Here is a 24,966-nt window from a genome sequence, read left to right as displayed (position 1 = left end):
GTGTATGCTTCCTCTTGTGTGATACCCCAAAACGTGTATGCTTCCTCTTGAGGCTGAATCGATCTCTCTTGCTCTCTGCAATGGTGCTCGTCGTTTAGATAAAATGAAGATTTTTTCACTGGGTAATACTCCCTCTATCTTTATTATCTTCTAGAGGAATATAGTTTTTTTGTGGTAATGTTTTTTCTACAATATGATGATGACTATTTTTGGTGGAATGCGAGTTCTTTTGAGGGGATTAATTTTTTTTGGGAAACATTAAGGAAATATTTTCTTAATTCAAGATTCTTTATGTAATACCTCTTCTGAAAAACTTAATCAATGAAGCTGAAGACGAGAACTTTAAAAAAACCGATTTGACGGATGTCCAGAGTTGATGCCTCCATTAGAAGTTAAAATGGATGGTAATTGTCCATAGAGTTGAGAATTTGTCTGATCGGGTCTGGATCCATCCAGATCCGGAATTAGATCCAAAAATTATTTAGAGGATCCAGATCTGATTTCCAATCAATTCCACAATCCGATCCCAAAATAGGGATTAAGTCATTAAAAGTTAAAAATATAGGTTATGTTAGGGTACTCACATTATATGGCATTTTATAATTGTACTTGACAAATTTTGGACACTTATAGATATTTTTTTTTACATAGAATATTTTTTTATTAAGAGTATTTTTTGTTATTAAGAATGGAGAGACATTATCCACATGAATGGTGATGTGACATCCTTTGTAAATGATGGGACATCCTTCTTAATGTTGAAAATTTATTTAGTACAATTATAAAATGTTTTATAGTGTGAACATATATACTATTTTAATAACTGGGTAGGATCCGGATCCACCTGTACCTAAATTTGATCCAAATAATAATTTAGATCCAAAATTTAGATCGAGAGCTGAATTTCGAATCCAAATCTTGGATCTATACCAGATCCGAATAAGATCCGAAATTCAAGTTTTGGATCTGAACCATAGTTGTCCATCTTTGAGATATCAAAAAATGGTTCCTCGACTAACCGTTAAAATGGTCGGTGAAAAAAGAATTTTAAAAGACACCATTTTTATATTTCAAAAAATGTTCGCAGATCATCCATCATGGTAAGATAAAAAACCTTAAAATCTTGAATCCAAAATCCATGTTTAAGATGGCATAGACACCTTTCCTTTAGTTTTCAAATTAAGTCAACCATAGTGTGCAACAAGTTCTGTTGTCCCATATCTCCCTCTATAGATCTGGTCTCGAGTTCTACTCTTGCTGCAAAAAGGTTTTAAAATGCTCATCTTTTCCCAAATTAAGAAGAACCCGCCAAAGCTTTCACCAAGTTTCTCGAGCCCCAACAGGGCAAACGTATTCCCATGTGCTTTAATGGAGGTTTTTTAGAAACACAGCCATTTTGCCTCCAATATTGATGAATAATAAGCATATCACGTAAAGAGTAAATAGTGAAGAGCACCTCAGGGCTTGATGCCCATTAAATGCCATTATCTAATGGGAAAGCTTTCTCTGTTCTTCCTACACTCCCCTACCATCCAGCCATCTATTTTTTATCAAGAGAGCCACTCATCATTTGATCTTAGATCCGACATCTCGAAGTATTTTATTTTTAGTTTTTTTTAATACAAATTTTTTGAACATGAAATTTGGTATGTACTATCTTCTCTTTGGGGTGCACCTATAGAAAATAGTAACAATAATTTTTCAAAAAAAATAGCGACCAAAATACCCCTTGAAACTTTCAAGAGTATTTTGGTTATTTTATTTTATTGAAAATATTTTTTTTATATTTTTTGTTAGTGTGAGTTTAATAGAGGAATGGACATCCAAAATTTGGTGCGAAAACAGTTTATAGCAAAAACGATTAAAAATAAAACAGTGTAAAGACATGACATTGTGATTGGGGCAATCTTAACCCCCTATTAAAAAATGGAGGGTTAGATAAAAGGGAAGACATAACTTCTATGTTGTAGGGGAAACATAGAAAGCTTTCCCTTATCTAATGGGTGTAGTTTCTAGAAAGTTGCAATCTTAAACAATCCAATTAGGACGCACCTCCAAATTTTATCATAACATGTAATTTTGGTGTAAAAAATTATTAGGATTATCTGAAAATCTATTTTCATATCTAATTATAAAATTTTAAACTCAAAAAATAGTTAAAATCAAATAGATCTATAAACATATGAAAATCTTGAAAATAGACAGTCTAGTAAAATGTACTATTTATGGGATTCAAATTTCTTTTTTTTTATATATAAAAATTTCTTTTATATATATATATATATATATATATTCATACATCTCAATGTCGAGATGATCAATTGAAGGGTTTTTCAATATTGAAACAATATTTTCCAATAGATTTTTGAGGTGCATCTATAATTCTACATTTCACGGTTGGCAACCTTATATAAACTTTTCCTTATCAAATTTCTTCTGTTTCTAATTGTTAACTTGCTACATTTCCATTAAACTGAGGTAGAGCTGATACAATAAGAAAGAAGAAACAAAAATGAGAACCTTAAAACCATTAGGGAAGGGAGGGACACGCCCTTACTGCTATTATATAATTTCTCTACTATAAAGAAGCAACTTGCAGCTTTCAGTCAATTTTTGCTTGCTTATTTAACATATTTCAACAAAGCTTTTCTTTTTTTTCCTTTTTTTAAAAAGAAAGCTAGTGGTAGATTCCTTGGTCTCAAATTGATGAGTATGACCATCATTTTAGCCATATAGTTTGTGTGTGTGAGAGAGAGAGAGGGGGGATGACAGTTTAAACTCCATGACAAATTCCTGTAAAGCAACAAGTTTACCATATCAGCAACAACCTTTTATTCACATTAGAAATCACAATGCAAAGATTCCATGCTAGCAGCTCTGGAATCTTTCCTCTATAAAATCAAATTCTCGTAATGAATACAAGTTACAGAAAGAAGATTTTTCAGCCAACTTGCTATGTTATATTACAAATAGGATATCAAATGGTACAATGAAGTTACTTGGCATACTCACTCCCTTGATCACATGCATTGAAGAGCTGTCAGTGACTTCAAGAACTAGAGGGTGTGTCAGATGAGGGTTTCATATCATTCCTTCTCAGCATTCTCTGTTTTCTCAGGGCCTCATGGCATGGGGCAAAGAACTCATGATGTAGAGCTTCCTCTGCACTAATCCTCGACCTTGGGTTCACCATGAGGCACTTGTCAATGAGATCGAAGAGTGATCTTGGGATACGATCAATGAAATTTGGTCTCTTGGTATTTGTTCGACACCAAGCTTCCAAATTCATTGAATGCATGAATTGTGTGTCATATAAACCCTGCAACCAAACAATTATCTTTTCATTTGGAAAATGCAAAAGCAAATCCTTTTTATCCACGAGAATTGAAAGCTTGGGATTCATCATATGGCATTAATAGTTCAAAAGACATGAGATTGAAATTTAATTTATTAATATAGCTTCCTTATCTAAAAATCCAGTACCACAGGGAAAGATGATTCTCGGTTGTGCAGCTTGGCCAGCTCCCAAAGATCTTCAGCCCCACGTAGCTTGGCAATATCCTTTATGTTTCTGTAAAGACATCAAAAGATTTTGCTGCTGAGAGAGAGAGAGAGGGTAGATTAACTTTTTTGCAAACTGCAGATTGAAGGACAGGAACAAAGGGCATACTGTTCAGGATTCCCAATAAATGGCATTCTTCCTATAATCAGGTAGAGCAACGTCACCCCAGCTGACCATACATCAACTTTGTAACCTTGATACAGTGATCTGAACAAGACCTGCAACAAACAGCACGCAAACAATCAGTGATGGTTTAATCGAACAGAAATCAACTTCAGGTACCGAAAATATCACATAGATACCAATATCAATTTAGGTTGCATCCAATAGCTGAGAGAGAGACAGAGAGAGATCAAGTCCGGTCGTGGGTGATTGTATGATAAAATAAAAAGCTCATAGAAAGCAGTATAAAATTTCTATACCTCAGGAGCACGGAATCCCTTAGTCCCTACACAAGGACCTTCTCTCCTGTGTTTTCCCTCTGTCGGAATCAAAATCAAACAAATTACCCCTCAAGCTAGGAAACATTAAAACAGTGTAAATTCAAAAGCACCTAGCTCACAGCACTAACCTTTGTTCTTACATGGGCCTGCCCCACAAACTGGAATACCATTACAATGCAATGGCATAGGTGTAAACAAAACCAATCTTCCATCTTCTTTAGTTCGTGGTGCTTTGGCTGGTGGGGCTGCTACTCTTTTCCTCTGAGAAACCATAGTTGTCATGGCTGCTTCTTGAGGGGGGCATTGCATGGCCTCTTGAACCAGGCTAATAAGCTCCTTCCTTCCAAAGCTTGGCATGGGCTCCCTTAGCCTCTCACCAGAAGGTGTTCGAGTGCTTGTCACCTCCTTTGTGCCCGAACCATCGGCACCCTGGCTTCTACAAATATTGCTATTACCATTCCGAAAGGGCTCCATTTGAGGTGCATGTGGCAACTGCTTCTTCATGCTCTTAGCTTCATGAGATGGCACCGGTCCCCTGGTTCCCTTATAGATGGTAGTTTGTGTTTCTAATCTTCCATTTGGTAGGGACCTTCCCTTGGAAGAAAGAGAAGTTTCTCTATGAAGGACAGCAATGGGTACGTGGTCTAACCTTCTAGTAGAATGCATTTTTGAGGTGCCTGTGAATAACAGCATAACCACCACATCAATGCATTTCCCCTCTGGATTGGGTAACACTTTGAACGTGCTCTCAATTTGCAGAACAGGAAGGAGGGGAACAGTTAAGAATTTACCTCTCTCTCTCTCTCTCTCTCTCTCTCTCTCTCAGACACACACAACACCCACAAACATTCACAAAAAAAATAACCCACCCACCCACAACTACCCTCTCACATTACAAGCAGTAATACTAGAAAAACAGAGCAGTTTACTTCCCCACTTCCCTACTGTACAAATCAGCAATAATAAATAACAGAAAGCGTATCTTTACGTGTATGCTGAGCAAGTAACCATACAGCAAGAAATAAATAATTTTGAAAATCTATGATGGCAAAGACATCAATGCCATAACAAAGTGCAAGTCAAAAGACTGAGTGGTGCGAGTCGAACTTAGTTCCAGATACAGCAGCTCTTAAGGCTGCTACTAATCAACCTTATGTGTTACTTAATCTCTTGCAAAGGTCGAATATTTTAATAACCAAGGGATAACATCCCAATGAGTTCTCGATATTATGACACAAAACTCATCCAGCAAGAACAAATACAAAGACCACGGGGCAGAGTACTAAAAACCAGTTTATCCAAATCAGCTCGGCTTGAGACCCCGGAAAGTCTCGATCCAAGTCCTTGAGACTCATCCTGAGTCTTAACATATGAGGCCTCCTTATTTTATATATATATATATATATATGGAAAAAGTTTTTATAAGATTGACACCTTAAAATGTAGAATTAAGGTGCACCTCAAAAATCCCTTGAAAAAGGCATTTACATAAGATTGACACCTTAAAATGTAGAATTAAGGTGCACCTCAAAAATCCCTTGAAAAAGGCTATTTTGATGATGGAAAACCTCTAATTGATTATCTGGATATGGAGGAAAGAAAGATTTCAAGTCCCAAAAATGGTACATCTTGCAGCACAATTTTCTGAACCGTCCATTTTCAAGATTTTCATGCGTTATAGATCTGCTTACTTACCAAGTTTGAATTGGACAACCAAGTCAAACTAGGTGACTCAGTCTCGGGACCCTAGCAAGTCCCAACCTGATTTTTGGTTCTTGAACACTGAATGGAGCATCAGAGAAGGGCTCAATTTCAATTTTTGGTGCACGAGAACAAAACCCGAAAAAACCAGTAGGTGGTCTAACCTCCACAGTGTTAGACATTTTTTTGTACACCTCAGGTGGATGATCATCAACATAGTCATCTCCACATCTTACTCTCAACAGTGAAAGCCCACTTTAAAATTAAACTCGGCTAAAACTAGCAGGGCAAAGTCTAATCAAATTTAACCTGCACGTCCACCAAAGTAGATTATTTTGAACTTTCCTTTAGTTATCCAGCTATAACAAAAATATGACCTGGGAATGTGCTAAAGGCTTTGGTGGTCAGCGTGACAGGTGCCACAATGTGACATCTCGAGTTCCGTGCCCACTAGGTTGCAGGTTAACATTTTGAAAGAAAAAAAAAAGAAAGAAAGAAAGACCAGATTAGTTACCAAAGCCTTAATCTCATGAATAAATATCATGAGAGTAAGTTGAAGTGTACACATAGGCACCAATGTGAAACATATAACCGTCATGACCATGTTTCAGAAAAACAGAAGTTTATGAAACAAAATTTAACTTGGAAACCCTATCAATAATTGATACAACGCAAAATGTAATAGGTCATCAAAGGCTCAAGATCATGCATGGTCTAAGAGAACAGGAAACTTACTACTTGTAGCATACTTCTGGTGGAGGTCCTGCAGGAAGAAAAAATCATTAGATTAACCACCCAAAACAAAGAAAAATCAAATTAGACTTAATCCCTTAAAAAACAGATTAACCAATTGACAGAAAAGACATAATCATGACTAACCTGGGCTAAGTTGAAATCAATGAGGTATCCTTTATACAGTTTTCGAGAGAAGAGGAAGTTTCCTGGCTTTACATCTCTATGGACTACACCCTGCAAAGTTGAGATCAAAGAATTTCTGTAAGATATAAAAAGCAAATAGCCACAAACATGTGCACATGCAAAAACACACGCCCAAACTTTTACCTGCTTATGCAAGCTTGAAAGGGCTCTGAACATGCAATAACCATACCATTGAAGTTCATATATATCTATTTCTCTTTTCAACACCTGCAACAATACAACCAAACCCGTTAATGGTAACCCGAGGAAAAGAACCTTAACTGCACCTTTTGAGTTCTTGAATGATCACCTCTGGTCTTTCATGCTGGACATGCTCTAAAACAAAACAATCCAAATTGCCACTTTTGAAGGAGCCTTCATACTTTATCACAAAGTTCCTACCTCTGTGACAAGAATTTCCATCTTAGGATTCTGAAAAATGTAAATTTAAGGACTGTGCCAAGTTCCTAGCTCAATAAACAGAGATTTACAAATTCCACGCACCCAAACTGCTCTAGCATCTTTAATTCATTGTTGACATGATGTGCGTGAGCGTTTGCATGAGGGCCTGTCATAAATGCATAGATATGCAAACCATTATCCATTGTGACTGATTAGTAACTTTGACGAGTGCAAGAAAACTAAATAACTAATGAAGTAATAGCCTAATACTCGATAACAACTCAGTATGTAAAATAGTGACCAAGCAAGATATTAGATCATGTACAAATCCATGACATGCTCCTTTTCCTGAAGGACAATAAACCAAGTCTCACTAAAAATCCAAACAGTAGGCAAATTCACATACACTTGACTGCAACTGTTTTTCCATCATGCTTCCTCGTAGCCTTGTACACAGTGCCATAACCTCCTGCATATATTAATGAAACCAGTGGCAGTTAAAAGATAAAGCAGCAAAGGCAAAAAGAAAGGCACGGTCAAATTCTTAATATTAGGGAGGCAGAAACTACCTGAACCTTCTTCTTCCTCTAAGATGAAAGATTCCAAGGCCAGTAAAGTTTTGTGCTCCAAATGTGGCTGCATTTTGAAAATCAAACACCCTATTAAGAACATAGGGTGCAAGTTTTTTATTGCTCAAAAGAATGCATATCTTTTGCGACAGACTTAAACATTGAACACAAGCATATAACATGCACCAAGCACAAAAAACTTCTATTGCAGATTAAGCATATTCCAAGTGTACTTGGAAAAGGGATTACATGGGAAGAAGAATGGCATATTCGATCTGGCTCATTATGTTTAGCATGCCCATTATGTTTTTGAGATCGCTTGGCCTTCTGTATTGAAGTGATTCTCTTCTCATCCTTCCTGAAGTTATCCAATTGTTTGGTCAAATCAGTAATTTTACTGCCATCAAGTGGACAAGGAATTATTGAGGCTTCCATGTCACCAGAAATCACTTCCTTCTGAAGCATATTCGGTGAATGCTCCCCAGCATTCGGGAGCCCAACTGTTGGACATTCTTCAGGCACTTTCATTCTAACAGATCTTAGTACTTGAGTGACTGAACAAGTTAACAAATTGCCACCAACCACCTGGTTTTTTGTTATCGAACCATCTGGAGCTTGGCCCTCTTTGTGGGAAGCATTTTCTTGGAAAGAAGAGTTGAGGAGTTCTCTATTACAAGTATCAATATTGTCTATTTCTTTATGTTTTCCACAATGGAACTGTTCATCAGCCCCAGCACCTGTCGGGCTTTTACTTGAAAAGCAGCATTCAAGACTATCAGGAACATCGTCAATCAATGTTGCTTTTGTGTGTGACGAAATGCATCGGTTCTCGGCTTCGAAGTTAAACTCTGCTGAAGTTTGAACATCCTCTATCTTGACAAGCTCAGGATTCAAGGACTCTAAATCCCTATTTCCCTTAGGGGAATGTTCAATCTTATCAAATTCTAATTGGTTATCAAGACAACCTCCTTCCCTCAAATTTTCAGGCACAGTGCTTGTTTCTTGATGCTTTATATCAGATCTCACTTGAAATTTATTATTGTTCCTCTGAGTTTCTTGACAGCCCTTTGTTACTTGAGGAGTAGGCTCTACCCTACATGTGAAACCTCCTTTCCTCAAAATTTCGGGCACAATGTTTGTTTCTCTAATTTCAATGACAGTGTTCACCTGAAATTCGTCATCGTTCCTCTGAGTTTCCTGGCAATTATTCTTTATTTGAGAAACAGGATCTATCTCACAGATACCTTCTTCCCAAAAATTTTCAGGTACAATGTTTGATTCTCTAATTTCTATGTCAGCATTCACTTGAAATTTATCATTGTTCCTAGGAGTTTCTTTGCAGTTCTCTGTAATTTGAGGAACACGCTCTAGCTTACAGATACTCACACTTTCACGTTTTAAAGTTTTAAGATTGTTTGAGTTAACGCAGGTGCTCAGAGCACAACAGTAATCTTCTCCTATCTTTACCAACTTTCGTAATTCCCCATCGACGTTCTCTGCATTGTTACATTTGAACTCCATCCCATATGCATCTTTTGCGAAGTTAGTCTTCTCCAATCCATGGCTAGATGAGAAAACACTAGTATGATGAACAATGAAAGGTACTTCTCTTTCTGAGATGTCTGAACCACCGTTTGTCTCAGATATGCCCAGCGGCAAGAGCATCTCATCTTTGCTTTCGCTGGCATCTACTCCTGCACATACCTGCAATTTATTTAATTTTAGGATGCATAACTAAGTAATTGGCATAAGAGAAGCAAACCTAAAATTTATCTCCAGCACACTTTAGATAATGGAAATGAATAAGCTGTAAGCATAAGAATAGAACCTTCCACTAGTGTGTGTATAATGAACATATCAGTGACTAGAAGTCCGCAGTCAGGATTGGACTTGCCAAAGTCCTGAATCCAACTCAAAAGCCAACTCGGCTGAGTCGGTGTCTCTGACTGGACCCAGTTTATAGAACACAATAATAATGCATGATTCAGATCAGACTCTCTCAGAGTCTCAGTGTCATTCATCCAAATGAAGAACCATGAGGGGTCCTAGTGACCCAGATGAGTCCGAGCCTCGGTTGTCAATTTTTAAGCACTGAGATATACTATACTCAAATGGACTATGGAAAATCAGAGTCCTCTGGGTCATCAGTATACATTGAAACAAAGGGTAACAGAGAGAGGGACACATCACAACAAGACATTACTTCAATGGTTTTTTCATCACATTTCAATGGTTTTCTCATCGTCCTAGTAGCCTATGGTTTCATGCAATGAATTGGATTATAGTATATAATTTCCCATATATAACTACTGAGGAGAGGAGACAGGAGAATCATACAGTAGACAAGACAGGAATTCCAATGAAAAACACTGAAATAATCTCACCATTACATTGAAAAGTAATGGATACAGAACTCTGGAGATTTTGCAGACCGTTTTCTAGCAAGGAATAGAACATTTTTCCTGTTCAAAATAAATACTCAGTTTACTGACAAAAACAAAATAATTAAGGCTGGGTTTGGTAAGACTTTTTGCATTAAATGCAATTCAACCGTTCATGGTGTCAATGCCGTGGTGTTGGAAAGAACCATGGAGTGGTTCTCATAAATGCTACTCTGCTACCCTTAAAGTCAATAGGATATTCCTATCTGTATGGTGCTTTTTGCAATAAGGGTGGCACCTATTGCATCAGGTTTATCAATGCAGGTGCCAAAAAACAAAGCCTAAAATTTTCTACACTTGGAATATAGTCAACAACAGCAAGGCAAAATACATTTTTCACCTTGAATAAACCAAACCAAAATTAACAAGATCAAGCAAAAAGACCTTGCCTGGGCCCACTTAGGTCCCTCGAGTCTCGAAACTAATACATAAGGGCTTGTGAAGATGAAGAAGGCTCAAATAAATCCTTGAAACCCAAGCAATTTTCTTAAGGCACTTCAAAAATTTGTCTTTTTCAGAGTCCACCATGTAAAAATTATTGCCACAGTGAAGAGGTCAAGAAAAGGTCCGAGAAAACTGGGCAAAAAGAGGGTTGATCAAACTTAAACTTCTGTATTTCTTCTCTTAAACTGGGCCAATTATGAGTTTTACTAGGTTTAAAAGTCAGGACCCTATACTAACTGGACAGAGGTGAGCCTAGTGAGTTCACTCAACTTTCAAAACTCAATTCTGGCTCCTGATGCAAGACAGTGGAGCATGCTGGTGGTAGCAATTTATTAATGAATGCGTGGATCCTTAAGATAGTATATGCAGTGTACCGGTACCTCAAGTGAAGCATGATTATCCAAACTAAAACTTTTCTGTATTCCTTCTTTCTACATTTGTAATATTAGGGTTGCTTGATTGTATACACAGTCCACCAAAAGGTTCAAAAAATGTGCTTTATATAAACGAGAAATATATGATCATAATTGCAAAATAGAAAATGTTCAATTGAGACCATAAGACACTTGGAAATATAGATCAATCACAAAAGAAAAAGCTATCAGTTACATGCAAATGTATTCAATGGACAAAATTATGGAAGGAACTTCAACATGAACAATCGGTTCATTGAAAGTATAGCAACTAGTATCGCTGGATACCTCAGATTCAGCATCAAAAACTCCCTTTTCTCTAACTGTCAACTCCTCATCGCCCACTAAAGATGAGAGGTCTGAACAATAATGCCAAAATATAGTAAGCAGAAGTCCAGAACTCATACAAAAAGTTAAAAGAAATAAAGATCAAAACTTCAACAATAGAACATAACATGAAGAAAATAAATAATTTTCAACCTTTTTGTAGACCATCTTCAATAAAGAGCCTCCTTTTCACAAAGGGCGAAAAAATCAAAGGCCTGCAATCCTTCCGTTTCCTGCAATACTTGTGTAAAATCTCATTTGACAAACTTCTCTGAAAACAAAGCGCTGGAAATCTAAGTGTTACATGTGAAACAGTCGGGAAAATTCTACAAGAAAAATCTCCAAGGAGAGAGAAAGTAGAATGAGAGAGAGTAACAAAGTGATCGGGTGTCATTTGAAGTGGCAAACTGGGAATTGAACAAAGGAGCTCTATTTGGTGGGGAGACACGGGGAAAATGGAGCATAGTGAAGAGAGATGACCAGGAAGGCAGGGGCGACGTAGCCTTAACAGGAGGGTTACTAAGTACCATGACTTCTCAATTTCAATGGAGAAATTTGAGTTGCAGGGGTAGGGGTCTAGCTCCATGAGGAAGAACCAATATGGCTTCTAGATGGGAATCCTTGTAGGATGGAGATCCATCTCTGTTAGAAGTTAGGAAAGAGAGAGAGGAGATTCGCAGAAGAGAGAGAAAATAAACTTCTTAGAGAGAGAGCAATGTGAAAGCAGATCTGAGGTGGAACCCTAGAAGAGGGAGAGCGACAGGGGCAATTGCAGAAGAGAGAGAAGAGATTGGTTTCCGACACGCATTTTTCTCCTTTTGCAGAAGGCGGGAAATTGGCACGTGCTTGTTTCAACCCTCACTCGTGTCGGATTCCCGCGCTCTAGCGGCCCATGGCTTAGGGTTACATAATTAAAGGGCGTAAATGACTGTAAACCCCTCGATCTTTTACGTAAATGACTATACAACTCCGACTCTTGTCCACAAACTCTGTCCTCTCTGTCTAGAAGGCCGGCAACAAACTTCAAATGCTTTTAAATATGGGTGCGATTTGTATAGATCCGAGGCTCTAAACAATCAAAATAAAGCGCACTTTCAAATGGTATTGAAAAATATGGTTTCAATACTATAAATCTTTGTGATAGCTTTAAAATATATTTTTATTTTTAATTATAAAATTTAAAGTTTCAAAAATAATGTAGATCAAACATATATATGAAAACTTGAAAATCTTAAAAATTGACGGTCAAAAAATACATTACTTGATGCACTATTTTCAAAATTTGTCCATGTATCTTGATGTTGAGATTATCAATTTAAAGATATTTAGATACCAAAACAACCTCCCCTAATGAAATTTTTGAAGCGTGCCTAAATTTGATTGTTTAGAGCCTCGACTTTATATAGTCTTCAATGGTTACGCCGATGTCTCTTAGTGCCCACTACCATAAAAAATTTGTGTTACCCTGACTTTGTGACTTTTAGCATTCTAAAGTAAGGGCATTTTAGACCCTGAAAATCTAGAATAACGGCATTTTAAAAAAGGTGCGGTTTGTATAGAGCCTTGGCTCTAAACAATCAAATTAGACCCTACCTTCAAATAGTGTCAAGAACGTGGTTTTAATATTGGAAATCTTTTTGATAGCCTTGAAATATATTTTTATCTTTATTTATAAAGTTAAAGCTTAAAAAATAGTGTAAATCGAAAGATATATGAAAACTTCAAAATCTTGAACATTGACGGTCCAAAAATGCGTTACGAAATACTCTATTTCCAAAATTTGAAATCCATTTTTTTCTCATGTCCGTACAGAAGATAAATTTGAGGATATTTGGACATCAAAACAATCTTTTCTAGTGAAATTTTTGAGGTAGGGTCGAATTTGATTGTTTAGAGCCCCGGCTCTATATAAACTTTTTCCTTTAAAAAAAATAAAAATAAATAAGAGCATGAATGTAAAATAAAAATAAAAATAAAAATTAGATGGGATTTCCATATTAATGGTAAGTTAGGAAGGCATCAGTGCAAATTTATCTTATTAATACGAAGGTTTTATGTTTTTTAAAACAAACCATTTTTAAGCTATCTTTGTACATTTCTAATAAAATAAAGAATAAGGGACTTAAGAAAGGAAACTAAAGAGAGTAACATAGAGATTCGCATAAGGTTGCAACCTGCATTTTAAACATTCAAGTAAAGTGCACATCTAAACTTTATCATAAGATGCATTTTGGTGTCGAAATTTTTTTAGGATGGTCGTTATTCTACTTTCATCGTTAATTATAAAAGTTTAAACTAAAAAAAGTTCAATTTAAACAAATCTATAAACACATGAAAATCTTAAAAATGGATAGCCAAATTACAAGATGAACTATTTTTGAGACTTGAAATCTTTTTTTTGTTTTTTTTTTCTTATTCATATATCTTGATGTCTAGATAATCAATTAAATAGTTTTCCAACATCAAAAAATATATATACTTTTACCGACCGTATTTTGAGATAAACTTATTTTAATTATAGTTAGTACGGTGATATATAGCACGAACTTGGCACAAGATACGTTAAGTTCTAAAATATGTATTTTAACATCCCTGTGTTGTGAGCAATGTATCGTGATGCAGCCTTAAAATTGAGAATTCTTATGGCCGCATGTCTCGAATCAGCGTGTCGTGGACTCAAAATTAAGAGTTGGTGGCAGTGTGGTTGGGTTCACTTCGGTCAAAAGGCTGAAGCCAAGTATAGACCAAAACAAAGCGTAGCTTGGTGCTGCCGCTTCGGTCCGTATCGGGCCGCTTCGGCTAAAGCTTCAGCCTCTTCATTCGAAACAATGAGATATTCATATAAAAGTATTTTAAAATAATAATAATAATAATAATTTTTTTATTTTTATATATTATAATTTATTTCTATTAAGTTACAAAAAAGAAAAAATCATAAACCTTCCCCCGAATTGGGCGAAACACCGAATTGCTTCGTTTTTTTTATCATACCAAAAAAGACTCCGAAATGAATCGGACAATATCGGTTGGTAGACATAAAAAGTGCATGAGGCCTACCTGCAGTCTCATCACACTCACCACATTGTATGTTATTGACATGCACATCCTAAGTTAAACCTCAGCAAAGGTGGTTATTTATTTATTTTTTATTTTTTTCTTTGTTTTGGTACTAAGAAGAGATCCCTCTAAGAATTGAATGACCCAACTAAGGCTTTAAGTTTTGGGAGGTGACAATTATCACCTACCCATTCAAACCTTGTCCAGCAGGTAAGCATCATGGGGTGTGGTATTTGAGATTTTGTAATATAATCTTGAAGCTTAGAAGTGATAGAAAATCATCTCGGGTGAAATTGTCTTTTGTACATTTTGTTAAGGGTTTGTTTGTCACTTAATTATGTGATTTGTATAAAATAAAATAAAAAGAGAATATGAGATATACGATTTTTTTTGGTTTGAACTATTTTCTCTCTCTAAAAAGGGTTAGGCCTCCCTCGGTTATGTTGAGAAAGGGAAAGAAACGAATAATAATTTATTGTCCAATTTTTAGGGGATAAATTATATAAATTTGTTTTGCCCATGTCTTTCAATCATTTGGAGTAAAACGCATTAAATCGTGATTTTTGAGTGATCACAAAATGTATTGTTGATGATGTTTTTCACCAAATTTATCTATTGAGATAACATTATATCATCTTATAAATTTATCTTTTGATAATGAAATACTTGCTAGCTTGTCAGTAGACATAGCCCTATAGAATAAACCACATTAAATTCATGTTATGGTTTATCTCTCTAAACATTGAAGTTGTTAAAAATGGTGAATGGATATGGTTTTGGTTTTGAAAAAAAAGGTGAAAGTAAAAATACACTTGTGTGATATGCGAGGAATAGAAAAGGATCAACTAACGCGTTAATTTCATCATTCAATGTTCTTAATACATTCTTCCTAAAAAAAAACATTTGAGAAATATTAAAATTATCTAATCCAATGTTTCAAAATTCAAACACTTAATATATTTAGAAAAGATATAGAGATATTGGAAATAAATTAAAAGGAAAATTATAGACACCCCCTTGACCTTAGTTTCTAGGCATGTCATCTCACAATATTTTGTAAATCACACTCTTAACCCCAAAACTTTTTATATTTTATAGCCTCCCCCCAAAGTCAAGAAGCATGCTTTTTTTTTTTACCCCATGCATTATTTTTAAAGGTTATGTTTTCTACTTTCTCTTTGAGCTGGTTTGGCACAACTTGAATATAGAACCAGTTCAAATAAAATTTTGTGTGGACCAGCTCTATATTCAAGTTGAGCAAGTCAAGTACATTCCTGTGTTGAGCCTTGATATGTTGGGTGTCACATTTTGGAATCACTTGTTAAAACAGAGAGTAGTTTGGTTCAAAACTTTTCGGTTTAGTTCGTAGGGGGTTGTTTGCAAAGAAAACTAATATTGCAACTAATAGTGTGATATCAAATGTGTTGGGGGAGCATGCTTTAAAGGTATATATTATGGGAGGAGGGCAGTTTATATTTTTTCTTAAATTAAAAACATCCATTTGTTTTGACACGTTAAAAAAAAGGGACAATTTTTTTTTTTGTTCCAAACATGGACATAGATGGATTTAAAGCCCTTCCATCCCAACTTTAATAATATATAGAATAGATTGGCTCAATCTCATTCATCTAGGGTTCTCTCGAGATTTATAGTTACTAACACCACTAGATCCGTCATATCACTGATCGGTGCCTTAGTTGATTTAGCTCAAATAAAAAACTATGTTTGATTGAAAACTTGTCAAAACCAATATTTGATTAGTTCTAACAGATGAAACTAATCATCTCTGACCAATTCGACTTGCTAAATAAAGTTGAACAAATTTTTTATATGTTTTATACTTTTAAATTATCAGTTCTAATTTTTTTTAACTTTTATAATATCTAATGTAAGTATTTCAATCCACGGCCATACTAGTTTTGATTGAACCAAACTCCTCACTACTTTAATACACTATCCGACCCTTATAATACTAGTTTTAATAACTTAAAGAAAAATCAATATCGCCAACACTAAATATCAACCAATTTATGGTTTTCCATTGTATAGGAAAAAAAAAGAAAAAAAGAGATCCACGAGACGGTCCAAAGCAGACCTATCTTGATGTTGATATTTTCATCCAATTCCCACTTAGTAGTCTTCATTGTTCAATAGAGTTTTTTTTTTGGATTGTCTACAAAGAGAATATTTATCTTTTGAACATGGAAGTCACAATTATTCCTACTCATTAGATGTCAAAGTAGATGGCTCGAGATGAATCACGAAGTCCGAAAATATATTTTTTTTGAAACTTTGTATCTATTTAATGACTCTCTTACAACTGCCCATTTTGATATTTAAAAAACGATAATGATTGTGACCTCCATATACAAAGATAAATGGTCTATCCGTAGACAATCCCTTTTTTTTTTTCACGCTCATTTGAGTGCGAGAGTTGTCCCAGCTTGGTCTGCACTATTTTGCTGCGAGGCTAACCCACCTATCTCTAAAACACAACTGAACCTCCCATTAGATTGCCAAAATGGAACTTTCCTATGGTGGGTATAGTTTTTCAAGAGTGGACATAAAGCTAAGAAGAGCTATTTCCAAACAAAAACTCTATAAGTTCGAGCATTCATGAGATTGTATACTATCAAGCTATTTATCATTGTTTCAAGAATAACACAATTGTTTCTAGGCATTAGATGCCAAATTGGATGACTTGAGATGTCACAAAATTTGAGAAAATATTTTTGAATTTTGAGTACAGATAATGACACACTTACCACATCCTATTTAAAACCTGACGACCAAGAGTGTTTGTGACCTCTTTGTACTCAAAGTAAATGGTCTTTAAAAAAAATTTATATAAAGATGTTACCTTATAATGTAGAACTACGGATGCCCCTCAAAAATCTATCGGAACCCTTTGATTGATTACCTCAACATCGAGAAGTATGACTATGAAAAATAAAAAGATTTCAAATATAAAAAATAGTGCATTTTACAACATATTATCTATACCGTCCATGTTCAAGATTTTCATATATTTATAGATCTACTTTATTTTAACCATTTTTGAAATTTAAAATTTTATAATTAGATATAATAATAGATTTTGAGATAATCCCAAGAACATTTTATATCAAAATTATATACCATGATAAAATTTGAAGGTGCACCTTACCTCTGCACCTATGGATGCATCCGCATGGAAACTGCACCCATCGTCTTTTTGTATACTTTCCCTAGGGTATTTAGGCTTCATGTGACAATTTTGTTCTTCATGATACAATACAACACAAAAGAAAAGGCATCATCATGTGGTCTTTCCTTCTTGTCTTCAACAACACATTAGCAACTAATGGTACAAATAATGCATTTTGAGCTTTTCCCATTGCAGGCTTGAACCAAGTACTTGAGGAACACACAATTTTGAGTAAACAATGAGGAACAAGGATTGTTTTGGAGATCCAAATTATATACCATTTTAAAATTATAAAACACATATTTGAGAGTCGCACCCGATGCCTAACCTTACATGAAGTCTTAAACACAAATACACATTCATAACTCACTGACCAAAGCTCGTAAGAAGCTGAGAACTTCCCGGTATATTTAAGTAGATCTAACAATCACATTCAAATTACATAAACTTGCCCCATCCCTAAGGTGTTCTGGTTTGATTTCTAACCTCCTCACCCCTTCCAACCTATGATAAAAATTCACTCTAAAATTCAGATGTACGTGTAACTTTATTAATAGAACTAATCACTTTATGATACCTCAATGTTACAATACATATGGGGCTTCAAAAGCATTAAAAGCCATAATTCTAGAAGAAATATAAAAAACAAATTGAGAAGCTGGATGGGAAATCAAACTGCAAATGTGAGGGTGAGGCAAGATGTCCACCAAGGTAAGAGAGGTATCAAAGGGAAAAGAAAAAAACAAGGTATCCCATTTCAAGACTTCAAATACTTTTTGAGGATAGAGTAACAACAATACGAAGCAATTTCAGACGTCATTTCTAATGCACCAAGTTACTCGGTAGAGGGCGAAGTGAAGGCCAGATTTAAGACATATCCTGCTAAAATGCCCAAGGCTCCAACAAAAGCAGCAAACACAACAGAGAAGCCCGAATCTTTACGGCGGCGTCCTTGCCTCTTCAGCATTTCCTTTGAAAGGAATAGGAAAATAGTCAAGTGACTTCATTTCAAAAGAGGACGGGAGCATTGCATTGAAAATATAATGTAATCCCAGAGTACAACAACAATGGTCTCTATTTGTTGTCAATTTTATTCCTCAGAATCTAAGCAGGTAGTATTGCCGATTGTAAGGGGCATTAAAGGTCCTTTTGCCATCCTAATCCCGTGAACCCTATCATCGGATACTTATATTATCTGTAGTTCTCGAGGAAAAATGACAAAGTACAATAATTGCATGGCATTAATTGCTGTTGTAAGCTACATAGTGTAAACTCATTGCGTGTTGCGTGGCATTTCTCACTTGACAGTCTTTTTTATCACTTTTATATTAACACTTTCAGACACGTTTAGACAAATTTGATGAATTTTATCACCAACGGATACCTTAAGGAAGCAGGACAAAATTATATAAGAAGTCAAACCGCATTTGTACTGCATAAAGTGCTCTTTTCTCCTTTAGAAAATGATGTTAACATTGTTGATGCTAATTGTTATAGGAAAGCATTCTAGCACTTGGGCTTCTAACAGTATATTAGTGCCTCCACAATTGTCAGATGTAAACAAAGGAAGTCCAAGGAAAAAGAAATTTACAGAGTGAAAAGAAGAACTATCCATTGTGGACATAGATAGTTGGGGATGTACTAGACACACAGTAGGAAACATAAGTCCTAGAATGGCATAAAAACTCCGCTGCTAGTTCAGAACCATTGTTTCAAATAAACAAATAGTACCAAAATATTTTATGCTAATATAGGGTTATTAGATCACCAATTAAAACATGGTATCACTTTCGCAAGAAGTTTCAGCAACCATGACAGTAATGAAATTTTTAATAATAACGACAAAGAGATGCATTTATACCAGCTCTTGTAGCAATTGACGATTTTGCTGAAGGGCGGTATCTCTTTCCTCCTTCAAACGGGACAATGCAGCATCGATCTGCATGAGAATAACTTTTGCATGAAAAATTCATGGTAAATAGGAAGCTGACTGTACAGATTTGGCCACAAAAAACTTACAATAAAACATTAACCTCACGGGTACTATACATCAAGATGACATTATAGGAGGCAAAATATTAAGAATCACATCATAAATATCAAGATCTCCACTCCAGTATTTGATTATAAGAAACTACAAGAATGCCCAATATCAGAGCACTCCATCATAATTATCATTTAGTTAAATCAATGTCAAATTTCCTATTAAATGAATAATCAAGATCAAATTATTTATAGAACTCTCAAACTGCAACTCAACAGAAAAAATTCTTAAAAAAAAATTGCAACTCAACAGCAAAGGACATAACTAAAAAACAACAATGTCTAGTCTAAAGCAGATTCCATATCCTGGTGGCATCTAAAATTCTCTGGAGCTTCAGGTGATTCTAATGTTACATTAACTGTTCAACCCGATGTTAATGTTGGCTGTCCGTGCTTGTTTTTCATAGAGGAAGAAACCATTATCACATCTGTATTGACAACTGTAGTCCTTTTTCACATAAAATTAAGATTCCAAGGCCAGTGGTTTGCAATGTCAAACATAATAAGAGGAGAGTGCAATCCTTATAATGTGAAAGCACAAAGCTCATGTCTTGAATATGGGAGAGGGGTTTCATTTGCTAGAGCAAGGGAAACACCATTTACCAGGTTCCTACAACTAAAGTATAAGCAATTCTCATCAAGATAATCAGGTAGGTCGGTTCTTGGGTAATCTGGAGGTTGATGACTAATAGACCTTATGAAAGTTTCTGATCCATTTCTTGAAGCTGAACAATGACAGAAGCTTTAAGGGAAACCAAGGCCAGTATGATTTTATATGTGATGATAATGGGGACCTAAGCAAAAGCATTATTGCAACCCTTGGGATATACAATATTAAGACCGATTCTCAATCCTTCATTGGGACTCAGCTTATAGCAGCAGCTTTTAAAATCATTTGTTATTGATGTGAACTCTCTCAATGTTTTCAGATTGCTTAATACAATAACCCATTTACATGCATCATAGTGGGAAGATAAGCAGAAGTTCAAAAATTATTCTCCTCAGTTGACGTTGTGTATGTGTGCGCATTTTTCTCTTTTCACTGGGTAAATTTCATGTCATATCATAGAGTGTCACATTGTAGGCATGCCCTCCACTCCTACATCGAGTTCAACAACTCAAACACCAGAAACGCAAAGAAGATAAAATGAAACCCAAATGGAGACATTACTTACACTGTCATTGCTCAATTCGCTATTCACCTGCCAAGAAAAACAAATGAAAACCTATATCCTCACAACATCTTCAGAAACACAACATTTGCATGAGGATAAAATCCACAACCAATGTGTTTTCACATGGATAGACCAGAATACAGACACAGACAAACTCAATTCAGATTGATTGAAGTAAGAAAATCTCACGGAGTTATAATCAGAGTGTTGCTTCAAGTTCCTTGACAGTGGTGAACAAAGTCCATCCTGATGTCCAGAAGGATGTGTATAGAAAACCCGAAGCTTGCACTCCTCAATGTTTTTTTCAGCATCTTTGTTGAACTGTACAAATATGATTGCTCACGTTATATAGAAACACAAACTAATTAGAGATGGCTCTCTCTAATTTGTACAATTAGTATACCGTATCTGCAGGCATCTCATCGATGTCTATATTGGATGGTACTATCGTACTCTGCAAGAGGAATTTATCTTTGGACTGCAGGTCAGGAGGAGATTCCTTTTGTGCTTGCATGGTGACTTCACAGTTGACATACAACTGACAAAATGAGAAACTAAAAAAACCTAAATAAAAGAAAACTAAATAAAAGAAAACTATTTCAATAAATATGGTTGAATTGCAAGATGGTTCCATTATAACACAACCATTTGAAAATAGTGGAAAATCAAAGAAACCCAATTCATTAGACGTGATGTTGGCCTACCTGTAATGATGAGAGAGTCCCAAGGCAATATGATGCCAAAGTTCGGCCGAACAAAATATTTTTTGGGAGAAGTGGTTTTGACCTGATTAAAGCAGCATCAGTTCAGAAGTTCTAGAATCAGCTTTTTTCTTTTTGCTAAATTGTTTCCACTACTTTACACTCAGTTCTATAATAATAATAATAATAATGATGATGATGATGATGATGATGATGATGATGATGATCATCATCATCATCATCATCATCATCATCATCATCATAATAATAATAATAATAATAATAATAATAATAATAATGATGATAATGATAATGATAATAATAATAATAATAATACTAATAATAACAATAATAATAATAATAATAATAATAATAGATACCAGGTTTCAGTCGTTTTCATTCAATGGAAGCCTAAAGGAATGGGCTTTAGTTGTCTAAGAGTTGGTACCTTAAAGGCAACATGATGTTCAGTGTTATTCACCACCTTGAGATTACAATAGCTTATCTTGTCGACCACAACTGCTCATTGCCAATAGGAAAATTAAATAAGCACAAATACATGTGTCACTGTCATAATATCACCATCTTTCATCAGTTGCCACCAAGAGACAAGGCTGGCGAGGAGTTTCATTAAGAAAATCATGGTACTCAAGCAGATCAGGATTTCCATAGAATAATGGTTATTCATAAACAAACTTGGACATTGTATCGCTTATAAATGTTTTCATGCATCCCTCAAATTCATACATGACTAAATACATTTTTTTATAGAAAATAAACAAACAGGGAAAGTTAGGATTAATAACCAAAAAAGGTGAAACGTAGGATACCATTAATTAAATGGGCATAAAAGTATCAGGACTCCTATTCTCAATGATAATTCAGAGCGAATTTTCACAAATGGTCAATTATAAAGAAGAAAGTGTACCATCCAGCACAGTTGTATAGTATATGGTATAACAGAGGGCATTCCTTCTTGATGATTGGTGATGGAGATTAATCACAGTTTCTGATGTTAGCAATTCACATAGGTACAGTTAATCTCTACAGTCAATCATTTGGATGGACAGTCAATGCTGCTAACATGGTGTACCAACTGACGTATGACGTTGGAGTATGGAATATTTCTATTGATACACAACATTCGTAGTGTTTGTGCTCACATATAATTAGAAAATCCAGTTCATGGTGTTGTTAATCATGCACATATTACAGTAATACTCAATAATTTGACAGTGAATCTATCATTCGTTGCAAAAGATAAGTCAGTTGAGCTGCAAAAGTAATGACACTTATGTACCCTGCGGTATACTTCATTCAAAATTTTCATTAGTTGCCGCAAAGAGAACGTAGGCAAGGAGTTGCATTAAGAACTACATGGTACTCAAGCAGGTCAGATTTTCCATAGAATAATGATTATTCATAGACCAACTTGAGCCTTGTCTACCTCAAATTCATAAATGCTTTCATGCATCCCTCAAATTCATAAATGCCTAGAAACAAATTACTAGAAAATAAACACATGGGGAACTATAGGATTAATTACAAAAAAAGGCAAAAGACAGGATTTCGTTAATTAAATGCACTTACAAATATCAGGATTCCTGTTTTCGATAATGATTCAAAGGCCAATTTCAAACATTGGCCAATTATAAAGAGGAAAGTATACCATCCAGCACGAATGTATAGTACATGGTACAGTACAAGGGCATCCCCCATCCCTTTCTGATCATGGGTGGTGGAGATTAACCATAGTTTCTAACGTTGGCAAGTCACAGAGGTACAGTTGATCTCTACAGTTTATCATTGGGATTGAGAGTGAATGCTGCAACCTTAGTGTGCCATTTGCCATATGCCGCTGGTGTATGGCATATTTCCCATTCATAGCAACATTCATTGAGTGTTCGTGTTCACATAAACATAGAACTTCATGGGGTTGCTAATCGTGGATACATTTCAGTAATACTCAACAGTTTGACAGCCAATTTATCATCCACTGCAACGGATAATTCAGTTGGGCTGTCGCACCATTAGAAGAAAAGCAACGACACATATGCACTTGATGTTATACTTTTCCATTATTTAAGTGTTTGTATTCACATCAAGATACGAAACCACTTCATGGGCTGATTAATCTTGCGTACAATTACCTATTCAACAAAATTCAATTTAAATTGGTAATCCATTGCAATAGTTTATCGATTTGGATTACAACACCCCGGGCACACAAGCAATGCCATAGTTTGAGATACGCAATTCTAACACCAATGAATATCAAGCTTAGTTCTGACCCCTATTAAGCAAACTCCACAACATACCATAAGAGGGATGCAGATAGATAGTGAGAGAACAGGAATCACGAAAAAAATTAAAATAAAGCCTGAAGTGAAAATCTGATACAAGTGTTTTTGAAATCTATTTACGAGTCTCATATTATTGAAATATAATTTCAGAAAGATCTCAAACCAATTAAACGGTATCATCGCAATTCACATATATTCGATTGATCAATCAGAGAAACACAAATTCAATCCCATTTCTCTTGTTTAATCAATAAAATAATAATAACCACATCACTTCTATTTAATCCAGCTCCCAATTAAAAATAAATAAAAAAATACAGTATTTCAACTCATTGCTAATTTCTACTATCCTTTTAGAATATATTTATCAATCGAGACAGATACCCAGAGAAGATAAAAACTACATAAAGAAAACAAATTTAAAAAGGTTAAAAAAATAAAAAGAGGTTTTCTCTTTTTACTTTTTCTTTTGCTTACATGGAAAGATGAGATCTTCTGGATAAACCGATATAAGTTGCTGGCTACTCATCCCTATTGAAAAATGACTGCAAATTCTTCATTCATCATCTGCACATTGCAATGTCACAAGAAAACATATACCCAGCAAATTTGAAGAAAAACATGGAAAATATTTTTGGGGGCAAGTATGAAGAGCTATTAATAGAAAAGAAGACTAAAACCCATTAAAATGTAGAGAGAGAAACAAAGCTATTCTACTGAAATGTAGAGAGAGAAAGAAAGGCCATTAACCTCGGTAGCATTAAGAAAAGATACGCAATAACGGCGTCAGCTTCGGTGACTGAGAGGCCATTGCCTGGTCCAAAACCTAAAATGAAGGGCCTAATTAAATGCATGACAATAATCAGTTTTTTCCAACAAAAAAAAAAAAGCCAAAAGTTTAAAGAAGGCTGGCTGCCAGATCTAAATTAAATTGATGTTGCAGTTTAATGAAGCCAAAGTTTTTCCAAAGTTTTTTTTTTTTTTTTACAAGCATATTATTCAAGTAGAGATGATCGATGTAGCTTGTAATTTTTTATGAGTTATGATGTGAGGATTTATTTATTTTGACAGGGCTGCAGCCTGTATTTGTATGTTTTCTTTGATTTCTCTTTCTTCAAGGAAAAGAATAGGACACCTCATACAAAGTATACGCCCTATACTATAGAATTGAGACATATCCCAAAAACTAATAGGATAATGTTTGTTGCTGGAAAACCAATTGATCTTCTCGACCACGAGATTTTTAGATATTAAGGAAAATAATTTCAAGTCGTTAAAGT

The 24,966-nt window shown here is 35.2% G+C and overlaps 2 protein-coding genes across 6 annotated transcripts; both read right to left on the bottom strand.

The window, feature by feature from the left end:
* Positions 1-2,808: 2,808 nt before the first annotated feature.
* LOC18429215 (Protein kinase superfamily protein) lies at positions 2,809-12,198 on the bottom strand. Its single transcript, XM_020664137.2, has 15 exons — positions 11,374-12,198; positions 11,182-11,252; positions 7,845-9,299; positions 7,596-7,662; positions 7,433-7,495; positions 7,129-7,192; positions 6,935-7,028; positions 6,769-6,852; positions 6,586-6,675; positions 6,442-6,469; positions 4,134-4,682; positions 3,985-4,043; positions 3,671-3,780; positions 3,484-3,571; positions 2,809-3,319 (listed from the first exon to the last, which is right to left on the bottom strand). Exons 1-15 carry the CDS (start codon positions 11,804-11,806, stop codon positions 3,050-3,052), a joined length of 3,525 nt encoding a protein of 1,174 aa, XP_020519796.1. The 5' UTR covers positions 11,807-12,198; the 3' UTR covers positions 2,809-3,049.
* A 5,794-nt stretch (positions 12,199-17,992) lies between these two features.
* LOC18429214 (Plant VAMP (vesicle-associated membrane protein) family protein) lies at positions 17,993-24,966 on the bottom strand. Of its 5 annotated transcripts, none has more exons than XM_006838505.4 (9): positions 24,437-24,966; positions 24,164-24,253; positions 21,832-21,902; positions 21,387-21,468; positions 21,086-21,201; positions 20,872-21,003; positions 20,683-20,709; positions 19,326-19,403; positions 17,993-18,434 (listed from the first exon to the last, which is right to left on the bottom strand). In XM_006838505.4, the coding sequence occupies exons 2-9, from the start codon at positions 24,213-24,215 to the stop codon at positions 18,300-18,302; spliced, it is 693 nt and encodes a 230-aa protein (XP_006838568.1). In that variant the 5' UTR covers positions 24,216-24,253; positions 24,437-24,966; the 3' UTR covers positions 17,993-18,299. The 5 variants fall into 5 exon arrangements, with proteins under 5 accessions (XP_006838568.1, XP_088717333.1, XP_011621518.1 ...); XM_088861207.1 differs by having other exon boundaries at positions 21,086-21,220; positions 24,437-24,819; XM_011623216.3 differs by lacking the exon at positions 20,683-20,709 and having other exon boundaries at positions 24,437-24,963.

The sequence above is a fragment of the Amborella trichopoda genome, chromosome 3 (assembly GCF_054954075.1).
Source record: "Amborella trichopoda isolate Santa Cruz 75 chromosome 3, AtrichopodaSantaCruz75HAP2 v2.0, whole genome shotgun sequence".
NCBI lineage: Eukaryota > Viridiplantae > Streptophyta > Magnoliopsida > Amborellales > Amborellaceae > Amborella > Amborella trichopoda.
The sequence above is the reverse complement of the archived record's forward strand: the minus strand, read 5'-3'. Positions and strand labels throughout refer to the sequence as shown.

Excerpts from the sequence above, each read along its gene's own strand:
- LOC18429214 (XM_006838505.4), bottom strand. The coding sequence starts at position 24,215 with ATGAGTAGCCAGCAACTTATATCGGTTTATCCAGAAGATCTCATCTTT. Across the intron at positions 21,903-24,163 it reads AGAAGATCTCATCTTTCCAT|TTGTGGTCGACAAGATAAGC; the intron begins GTAAGCAAAAGA and ends GGCAATGAGCAG. Across the intron at positions 21,469-21,831 it reads AACATCATGTTGCCTTTAAG|GTCAAAACCACTTCTCCCAA; the intron begins GTACCAACTCTT and ends TGCTTTAATCAG.
- LOC18429215 (XM_020664137.2), bottom strand. The coding sequence starts at position 11,806 with ATGGAGCTAGACCCCTACCCCTGCAACTCAAATTTCTCCATTGAAATT. Across the intron at positions 9,300-11,181 it reads TTTTTGATGCTGAATCTGAG|GTATGTGCAGGAGTAGATGC; the intron begins GTATCCAGCGAT and ends AATAAATTGCAG. Across the intron at positions 6,470-6,585 it reads TTGATTTCAACTTAGCCCAG|GACCTCCACCAGAAGTATGC; the intron begins GTTAGTCATGAT and ends TTCTTCCTGCAG.